Genomic DNA, 11,045 nt, shown 5'->3' with positions numbered 1-11,045 from the left:
CTGTACTGCTGTGCGCACGTTACTTGAGGATGGGAAAAATAGTGATGAGAAGAAAAACATCCCCTCCTTAATTCCTCATTTACCTGACTGAACCCTGGTGGCCATTTGTTGCGTTTCCATTTCTGCCTTGCTCCTACCTTCCCCCTTCCTTATTGAAGCTTACTTAGAGTGCAACCTTTGAGCTCTGGTGTTATCTTTCTTCTGTCTACAGGCCTCCAGTATATACCACTGTAATATAGCCATAAAAATAGGGGGATGGATCTTTTTCTCAGCACCCAGAGAAATAACAAACATTTTTTTTTGAGAGGAAATGCCTTTAATATGCTATTAAGAAAACAATCCAGGCTTTTCAGTCTAGAGAAACGGAGAAACATCACTAGCTTTACAGCAAGGAAGGGTAGCTTCCATGTAAATGTGCCAAAGGCGAGTCTGTTCCGTATTAGGAATGAGCTTGGACTTACTATTGCAGATAATCAATAGTACATCTGTAAGCAGAGGTCCTCATCAGCATTCATAATTGTCTTATTTTCTGTCTTTGGAAAATGACACGATGCTCACACCTCATTTTGCTCATCAGTAAAGTGGGTAATTGGTACCTTCCTTATGAATGTGTTGGAAGGAATATGCTTCCAAGAGGTCAGGTCAGAAGTGGAAGTTTTTTTTTTCCTTCCATCTTTCAGCACAAATGGATGTATCCTCAGTAGGAACCACGGAGCTATAAACCCCTTTTCTGACAGTTCCTTAAGGGATGGGAAGACACAGTTCTTATTTTCAACCCCCAAGCAGGTAATTGTGACACTTTGTCTTTCAAAGGGAGACTTAATCTTGGGTCATTTTGATGTGTGAACAGCACATCATGCCAACACAAAATCTCCAGGCCACCCTGCTCACTACCGCACCTTTGCTTGCCCGGATTGTGTGCTTACAAGTGGTGAGCTACTTTCTTTGAGAATGCAGGGGAGTCTGTTCTGTATGATGAATATCTGCCTCGCCAGCAACTCAGTTAACCCAGCCTTTATTGTTCTAGTCTGATTTCATTGTTTTGACAAGATTTGAAATAGATCTTCTAAATTCTATGACCACGTAATTGATGGTAGGTGAGTATTATTCAAAGGGAAAAGTGATCTTCATGTAATTAAGCAATAGATTCGTAATCACTTCCTGATGCTGTTTTACACAGTTAACTTGTTAAAAAGACTGGTGGTTTTTTAATTACTCCCTCCAAACAATATCTTCAGATAGAGAAATGTATGCTTACCTTACTCCTATCCCCTAAAAAGACCAGGAAGATACTCAGAATCAAATAACAAACACAAGAGCATAGGAACAAACGAGTTTCTGAAATTGTAAACAAAGTTTCAAGGGCTCTTGAATCTAGACTTTAAGTAGAAAAATGTATCGCACAGCTTTCTGCCCAGTGTCCATTTGACAGCATGAAATAAGATTTTTCTTAATATTAGAGTCTTCTGAAATATCTCCAACTCATGGTGTGTCTACTTGTTTGGAATTGTGCCTTATAAGGAATTATATCCGATCTCAACTGCCCTGCTGTTATCTTAGAGGCCAAAGAGACACTGTAACAGGAAGGATGCGTTGGTTTCTCTGCTCCCGTTTCATTCAGAAATGATGACCTGCTGTATCTCAATTGGCTGAAACCCACGGACAGCAGATGGAGTGCTGAAGAAAGCATTAGGCAGTTCTCCGGGGCTGACGGAACCAGAGTCACTTTGCACGGAACCTCCGCTGTTCTCAAACTGGGAGATTTTCTTTTTGATCATCTTCCTCTCCTTGGCTCTGCGATTCTGAAACCAGATTTTCACCTGAAACACAAAATGCTTTATACTTAGTGGGGACAATACCCTAAGTGGCTAGTGTGGGTCTTACAAGGCTTCTTCACACCCATCACTTCATTTGAGCCTCAGGGTGACTTTGTGAACTATACCCGTTTTACAGGTTCTAAAACACTGTGGCTCAGAGAGGGCAGGTGCTTTGTAAGAAGTGAGACTGAAATCATCAAACCTAGGACTACTGACTCTGAAGGCAGAGCTCTATCTATTCCAAGTCACTTGCATCCTCTATTACACAAGTAGAAATACTTATATAATGACGCCGAGGACTGCTGATGAAAGAGAAGGATTCAAATAGCAACAGTGATTACAGTTGGTCATTAAGAGACAGTTCCTTATATTAAAAAGTTAACACCCAGAACTAGGTGAACAGGGTCATGAAATACCATCTATTTCTTGTTGGAAATCCACACGAGAGTGGTCTTAATGTGCCTATATGTGGTTGGAATGCAAACTGCTTGAGATAAGGCAATGCATCAATGGATTTTACATTTCTAGACTTCTATGATTCCAGCATCACTCCTAGACTTAGGGAAACATCACCAGGTGCTCATGTAATTGCCAAGTCTGAATGAGTGGAGACTGCTGACCTTTGCTGTAACTTGATCTTCATTGAATGTTTACAATAAGCTAGATTCAAGGCAGGCATCATAACATCATACAGATTAGAGAAGATTACATTTCCTATTTTGAATGACAGAAAAGCTCCATCCATGGAACTGCACTGGTGTGCAGTACCTCTTGTAGTTTGACTGATAGGAAGCAGACAGCAGCCATAGTTGTGAAATTTCCACTTCTCACACTTGTTAGTACTACTTGAGGGACCAGATCAAAGTTTAACCTGATTGATGAATTCTATTGGACTTCTAATTTCTTTGCACCTCTTCGCTTGCTCTCTTACTCCCAGGTCCACATACCCATTCAATAGTTAATAAACCCTCTGGCCAATGAAACAATACAGGGTGAGTATGGGCTTAGGAGCTCCTAGAAAAGCATCTGCTGGGCTGGAGAGATGGCTCAGTGGTTAGAGCACTGACTGCTCTTCAAGGTCCTGAGTTCAAATCCCAGCAACCACATGGTGGCTCACAACCATCTGTAATGAGATCTGATACCTCTTCTGGTGTGTCTGAAGACAGCTACAGTGTACTTACATACATAAAATAAATAAATAAATAAAAAAGAAAGAATGAAAAGCATCCACTTCTGTTTTGCTATTTTCTACAAACCCCAGGCAATTGAAGTGATATGTGGGAGTGCTTGGTAATACCTGTCTCTCAGAAAGGCCCAGGTTAACTGCCAGCTCTGACTTCCTCCGGATGGTAATGTATCTATTGCAGTGAAATTCCTTTTCCAGCTCCAGCCTTTGATGATCCGTGTAGACCACACGATACTTTTCTTTGGTCCTGGTTTTCCCTGTTGGAGAAGCATGACATTTCATTTTATTCTTCTCTTCTGGAGATTGTTTGGTTTGAGGGAACCAATTACCCTTCTAACTTTCATTTACTACTTTGAAATATAAAGGGACTGCATTTTAAAACCAAATACGTCATGTCTATTTCTTCATAAATGCATTATCATAAGTGGCCATGTTATCTATACCTAGGTGGGTGTGAATATAAATATCTACCATTCTATCATATATATGAAACAAAAACCCTTTTAATATTTTCCTGAAATAATCAGTCAAATTACAGCTACTTTACCATTGACCTACTGTTATACCAAAACAATCGAAATACTTAAACACTCAACCCACAGTTTTCATTACATCCCCATCCACGTATAACAACTGAGTTAACAATAATGGCAACAGGCACTATGACTCACACCTTGCTGTGTTGTTGTTGCTGTTGTTTTGATACAGGGTTTCTTTGCATAGTTCTGGTTGTCCTGGAATTTGCTCTGTAGACCAGGCTACCCTCGAACTCATAGAGATCCACACATCTCTGCCTCTTGAGTACTGGGACTAAAGGTGTGCACTACCACACCTGGCCCTCATGAATTATATTTTATGCAATGCTTTCACGACTGTTTCCCATTATCTTATCTACTCTGTTCAATTATGCAGAGAATGTTATTGTATGGACAAAGAACCTAAGGTTAAGTATAGGTAAGTGCATTTGTGCTGGTGAGCTTAGGCGTGCAAACCCAAGCATGTAACCTTTGACTCTTGGGTCAGTATATTAGATTCATTCCCAGTTTAAACCTGTTGGGACGTATAATCCCATATGCAGTAAACTATTCTGGAATCCTGATGTTGTAGTTATGTGTACTACCTAGAAAGAATGTGTATAGTTTGAAAAGAAATATTTATTGCTACTTAGCAAACTATGTTTCAAAATAGCACCTAATGTTTATTAGAAAAAGTAATATTTCTCCTGTGGGAGTCTTAAGGCTTTTTTTTTATTTCCAATGAATAGTGAATGGGGGAAAGGAGGGTGTGTTGACTTAAGCAGACTGAAGTGAGGACTACACGTGCTTTGAAAAGATATCCAAACATTTGGTTTGTGTTACAACATCTAGCTAATTTCTCATGCTTGCCTTCAAATAGAGTTTTATTCTTCCTTTCAAATTTTCCAAAAGTGATTAGGAAGTCTCCCTTTCCTTTCAGTTTCTCTAACCCCCTCTAGGATTTTGCTTTTTTTCTCTGTGGCTTTTAGAAAGTTCTTCTGATCTTCTTTGGTTGTTTTGATGTGAGGTTTTGGGGGCCGACCCAGGACAAAGACCTCTTTAAAGTGGGTCCCTAAACTCCATTGAGGTGTTAAGATGCAGCCCAGGCCTAACAAAGGAGCAACATCGCATGGATCCCATCCTGAATCCTCTTTACATTCAGGAACATCAACCAATTGGTTTGGAATTTACAAGCCCTAAACAAATGTCAGACACCCTTTCATCTCCGGGAAGAGGAGGGGGCATGGATGTTGAAACAAATCTACCTTAGGACTCCGCTAAATGGCTGGATAACTGGCTACTCAGTGCAATTCCCTCCCTTGAAATGATGAGCACTAAGTCCCAGCCAACTAACTTTCCTCAAAGGTCCAAACTTTGAGCCAGATTTCTGGATTCCCGCAGAAACACAGAAAACCAAGGGTCAGGCTTTTGGCATCTTTCAAAGACAGAATGTATAATGAAGGATGAAAACAAAAACCTGAGGTTTAATTTGTTTTCAGGACTTCAGTTTTAGAATCAAATTATGTCTTTGAGGAGTTAGTTCCTAAAACCCTTCCTGATCAAAAAAGGGACTCAGTTTAAATTTTAACTTGAAACAGGGAGGTTAAAATTCAACTTGTGTGTGTCTGTGACTTCGGTTCAGTCAATTAATCAGTAAATATAACCAGACTTCAAGAACTCTGGAAAGATTGTGGTCCTTCCCCACCCCCATTGGTCATAAATTCCCCTCTTGCAGTTTCTTCTGAGGACAATAAAGTCAAGACCAGGCCTCTTTATTTGCCATGAAAATGGTCACCCTTTCCGGCAATATAACCTTCGAAGAAAGGGGCAGTGACAAGAGCGGAGATGCATATCAAAGCCGAACAAGTGTTAAAAAGGATCTGTAGGGCCAATCTGATGATAAGAACGAAAACCCCAAAGACAAGGGAGAGTATACTACCTGCACAGTTTACAAAGAGAAAGACATGGAAATTTCCTGGCACCCATCTCGTCTCGTGCTGTCTTCTCGGAGCCATGTCTTTCCCCCTTATTGCCTCTTCTCCTGAAGTGAGTGAAGGGATTGGGCCACTTTCTGGTAGAGCATAAAGTCCATATTCCCACAACTAAAGCCAAACACCAGCAAAGTATGAGGAATACTTGTTCTTATTGTTTAGCTTCCTCTATTTTCCAGAGACAATGACATTTTGAGACCAGGGGATTTCCTTCTCAGCTGATATTGTGAGTTAATTTAGGAATGGAAAAAGGTCTAAGACTTATTAAAGAGCTACTTCCACTCATGTGAAATGAGAATTTTGTTACTTCTTCCACAAAGATTTGAACAATCACCTTCATAGTTCACAGTGGTCCTTCCCACCACCCAGGGGGCACAGTTCATAAGGTGATGTCACTATATAAGATGACACTGTCACTGTAAGTATAGTTGAAATAGTGTTTGATGGAGAGGCTAGCAGCCAAGGTGCTATTAGGCAGAAAAACCAGTACAAAGCCTCAGGATCACAATGGTGATGGCAATGGAGAAAAACGATGGGGGACAGCCAGTTTTCTTACATAGACAGTTCACGGGGACGACTTTTCCCCTAATGGCAATCCTTTACTGCTTTAAAACTAAAAATCACATCCAAACTCATTTAAAAAAATTGTCCAACAAAACATGAAAAACCAAGGAAGACAATGGCAAAAGCTTCAAGGATTATTAAGCAATTCAGTTTATGAATACAGCTTTAAAAGTATTTCCTTAGTGGTGAGTGGCTTAATTAGAATCACTCAAAATGACTTCCTCTCCTTTTGTAAACAGGGAAGCCTGTTTCCAGCTCTGCTTAGCATGCAGCCTGGCCAATATTCATACAGGGCCACAGTTCTCTACTACAGAAAACAGTGGGAAATGGCTTGTTCTCATACACTGGCATTTAAATTATGAGACTGCTGGAAGATATTCATCACGATAGAAATGTTTGGACAAGATAGATTGCATATAGTGACATGTGTTTGGAATAGAATACTGAAAGCTACACAGCACTCGAGAGAGGCAGAGACAGGTGGATCTCTGGGAATTTGAGGCCAGCCTGGTCTACATAGTGAGTTCCAGGACAGCCAGAGCTGCACAAAGGACCAAAAAAAAAAAAAAAAAAAAAAAAAAAAGAAAAGAAAAAAAAAAAACCAAAAGAAAAGAAAAAAGAAAGAAAACTATGTCCAAATAAAAATAAAAGCCTTTTAAATCAGATTATCTGGAAGGCAGTGATTTATTCTACATGTCAATCTCCTTGCTTTAGAAATCATAGCTGTAAGGAGTGCAACACACACACACACACACACACACACACACACACACACACACACACATGCTCACACATATCACACATACACACACATTTTAACTTAAGTCTGTTTCAATTATCTTCATTAATGGAAAAAAAGCTCTCATGGGATTGCCTTAATTCAGGGAAGAGCTACGTCCAGTCTGTTGTCCGTAGATTTTTTTCTCTCTCAGCCCTAAACCATATGTTGATGTGCAATGATGGTACAAGGTGAACAGAAAGCTTAGGAAGATCTAACTCGTCTATTCACTTAACAGACGTTTAACACCTGCTCCCTTGCTAAGCATATAAAGGGGTACACTTTGATTCGGGGTGTCCCGGGGTGATGGCATTCATTTTTGTGAAGTTTATGGCCCTGTATCATGAAAGATACTCAGTGAGACTAGAATCTCCAGAACTTATGCAAAACATCACTTATGTGTGTAGCGCGGGGTGCTCTCATGCACAACCATCATCTCAAATTGTCAACAAATAGCAACCTGAGCCTACAAGAACATGCAAAGGGATGGTGTTAACTTACGAGGAATTCAAATGAAACAAATGTCAATGTTAATAAAACTTTGTCTATAGGACAAGTTGCCAAGAGTCCAAGGAGCTGTAACATCATTCTCAGTTTTAAACTTCTCCTAAGCACTGAAGAGATGAAGGCACACAGACTATGAGGATCCTTCTCAACTTCTCTTGGCATCAGAATTACCTAAAGAGGCTCTAGATAAATTCTGCTTCTCCTCTCTCTCTCTCTCTCTCTCTCTCTCTCTCTCTCTCTCTCTCTCTCTCTCTCTCTCTCTCTCTCTCTCTCCTCTTAAAGCAAAACAGAGAAAACTGCCATGCTTCCCTCAGCAACAAAAGACAATTCATCACAACCGTATTTTCTTACTGTGTTCTTTCCCTCACAGTTTTCCATTTTGAAAACCAAGCTAGGGGTTGGGATTTAGCTCAGTGGTAGAGCGCTTGCCTAGCAAGTACAAGGCCCTGGGTTCGGTCCCCAGCTCCGAAAAAAAGAAAAAAAAAAAAAAAAAAAAGAAAAGAAAACCAAGCTAGCGACATCCCCCAACCCCCACACAGTATTTCAAAGAAAAATCCTAGAAGTAGCTATTTGATGTCCTTTTAAAAATGTGTATTTTGCTTATTCTTAGGTTTTGGTGAATGGATGTTAGTTTTACCCTGAAGATTAGATGTAAGAACAGCTCTGGGGAGGAATTCCCTACCCTCGCCTCATTTGTCTTTAAGTTACATGACTCACCCATATCCTCTTTTTAATATAAGTTCTTAAGGGTTACTTTTAACTTGGGATCTCTACCCTAGTTAGACCTGGAACATCCTCCTTGTGGCTGAAAAGTCTCCTAACAGTAGGAAATGGTACCACCCTACCCTTTCACCTTTGCTTCTTGGAGGAGGGACAACAAAGGGTTATGAAGAGTATATATCATCATGGACAAATACTATTGAAATATCATTGCCTCTCCAGAGGGAAATGTCACCAATTTACTCTAATGACAGGGAACAAGCATTGGAATAAGAAAATGCTAGGGGAACAACCACAGCTGAAAACGAACATGTCTCCCAGTCCAAGATTAAAGTGGAGTCCTCATTTCCTCGAAGCTCGCCCCCCACGCCCCCAGCGGTTGCCTGCCCACCAGGGCTTGCTGGTCAGTGCCATTAGTCCTTAAACGGGATCCTTATGGCTTCTTGGGTGTTGTCGCTGTCGCAGACTTGCATTCTGCTTCTGCATCTGTGGCCACCTGCTGAATTAGCGATGAGGGCTTTAGGCACTTGGGGGGTGTGTGTGAATAATACGGTGGGTGTAAGGATAGTGTCTTATGAAATGACAGCTCAGTGCTGTAACGCTTCAACGCTTCCTTCAGTGGGTAGGACATTGGAAAAAGGCGTTAGGCTTTATTCAAGACAGTGCTAATTTGGTCGACGGAAGCTGTAGTTTCCTTGGGCATCTTGTAAAGAGGCCGTTTTGCTGTGGAAGCCTTCATAGGCTGGGGCGTCGGTTGCCAGCTAAGCACCTATTAAGTTGAGCATCGCCAGTTCTCAGCGAGGCTGCATAATAGGATAGGGGACGATTTGGACATAAAACCGGCAAGCACCGGGACAACCTTAACTGTCTTCTCACCCCGTTCATCACACGTGTTTCTGTTTTTCCCTCGGGACAACGACAGGATTAGATCCCGATCCTTGTGGTTCATCGGGAACACTGTTTGTGCCCTTACTCCCTTGACTTATCTGGGAAGGGTAAAAACCAAACCAAACCGAACCGAACCAAACCGAATCAACCAAACAACCAACCAAACAACCAAACAACCAAATAAAAAAGCCCACCTCAACAAACCCCCAGGAAAGGTTTAGTTCCAAGCGCTGCTTTTAACCAGCTTTGAACCTAGGCGCAAAGGAGGAAATTACTTATCCCGCCAGCCAGTTGCCCCGTGGGCTGCCTAGCTGAACTCTTCTGCGGGACGCGGAGTGAAGAGTAAGAGGGCAGGCGGACCAAGAGTAGAGAAGAGAAGAGACAGTGGAACGATGGATTACTCACCGGTCACCTGCACAGTCTTGCGCATCCACGCGTAGGGGCTGTGGCGGCTCCTGCTGGGAGAAGTGGCGCCGCCAGAGGTGCCTGAGTCGATGGAAACCAGTGACTCGCTGGCCGCGTCTGGCAGGCTACCGCCGTTGCTTGCACTGCCTGCACCGCCAGTGGGGCCCAGAGTGCTGTAGTCTGGGGAGCCGAAAGCTGGGGAGCTCGAGGTCATGTCGTTCATGGGCACTGTGCCCATTGTGCTGGACGGCCCAGGGTATGTACTCCAGTCTTCCCGGGGCGGACTGTAGGGTGAGCTCCAGGCTCCCAGCGAAGGCCCGTGAGGATCCATGTTGGACATATGTGGATACCCCATGTAATGTGGGTAAACTGGGGCTGCAGTAGTTGGAGGCAGGCAGAGGGACTACCACTGCCCCCAGAGGTGCCCACTCCGGCTGTGCTGCCTCCTCCAGGGTTCCTGAGAGTGCCTGGGTACATTCCCGCTTCTTTTTCTAAAAGGCAGCTTCCATACATGGTGGCTTGGATAGAAGAAGTTGCCCCCTAAGCCATCCTGAGGTCCCTGTAAACTTAGCGCCAACCCGAATTTGAGATGCAAGAGGCTATCAATGAATGGGTCAGCACTCGCTGTGCTGCCAGCTCCTCTGGGCGGCTCGGACTACTCCAACCTTCCTTTCCTACCCTAAATTTCCAGGTGACTGGTAGTGGGCCATAGGAGGGCTACGAAAGCCTGGGATGACGTCAAGGGGCTTCAAGCTTTTACATAGCATTTGCATTCAAATGAAGGGCCGTTTAACGTCTATGGGAACTTGTTCACTCCAAGCACCTTCTCCCCTAGCTCCCAGCCCCTCTGTGCCGCTTCTGGGATTCTTCTGCTTTCTTAGCAGCACTTTTGCGCTTTTGGAGGCGGTTGTTCCTCAAGAAATTTCTCATCGGCTTCTTCAAAATGAGACTGAGATGCGCAGTCTTGCTTCCTTTCACTGAGGTCTTCCTTTCACGATTTTCCAGAGCCCAGCTTACTGTCCTGGTTTCTCTCTCTCTCTCTGCCCATACTCTCCTGGTATGGATTTTCCAGTTGGCACTGGCTCATCATGCCACTGTAAAGGATTTCCCCTTCTCCCACACGCTCCTCAAGGAGAGGGCTTTGTTTCTATAGGCAGATTTGTTTCACAAATGTATATTCAGTGTCCACAGTGTGTCAGGAATTGTAGGCACCGGGGAAACAGCACTGACATGTATTTCTAGTTTCCTAAAGTTATATTCCAGTTAGATGGGAGGCTGAGTTAATTGGATGCCTAACAACTATGCACACATTAGAGAATAATGAAGCACATAGGCCATGAAAAGGGGAGAGGGAGCAAGTGGATAGTGCATTCTCTGAACTTCATATTAATGTATTAATTTACATCTCTCTGCTTCAAAGTCAATGCCCTGAAGGACAGGAGGAACTCTTGTAGTTTGAAATCCATGCAGCTACGGCAGACTTGCCATTCCATTTCAAAAGTATGGGCTAGGTAAGCACTCTACCACCTATATCCCGGACACCCATTTAAAGATAGAGGCTCCAGCTGAGTCTGCATTACAAAGCAGGCTTCACAAGATGAAGCCTGTAACCAGCTTGACTGCTGGACACGTTCACTCACTCATTGAATACATTATTGATAGCATTCTTGATCA

General features: G+C 42.8%; 1 protein-coding gene across 1 annotated transcript; it reads right to left on the bottom strand.

Annotated features, from left to right (window-relative positions):
* Nucleotides 1–346: 346 nt before the first annotated feature.
* Cdx4 (caudal type homeobox 4) lies at nt 347–9,884 on the bottom strand. Its single transcript, XM_032890010.1, is given in 4 exon segments — nt 347–1,820; nt 3,115–3,260; nt 9,372–9,755; nt 9,758–9,884. Coding segments are annotated over 4 exon segments (864 nt in total). The 3' UTR covers nt 347–1,613.
* Between the last annotated feature and the right edge of the window lie 1,161 nt (nt 9,885–11,045).

Source organism: Rattus rattus, chromosome X (assembly GCF_011064425.1).
Source record: "Rattus rattus isolate New Zealand chromosome X, Rrattus_CSIRO_v1, whole genome shotgun sequence".
NCBI lineage: Eukaryota > Metazoa > Chordata > Mammalia > Rodentia > Muridae > Rattus > Rattus rattus.
Note: the sequence above shows the minus strand (reverse complement) of the source record. Positions and strands in the feature narration are given on the sequence as shown.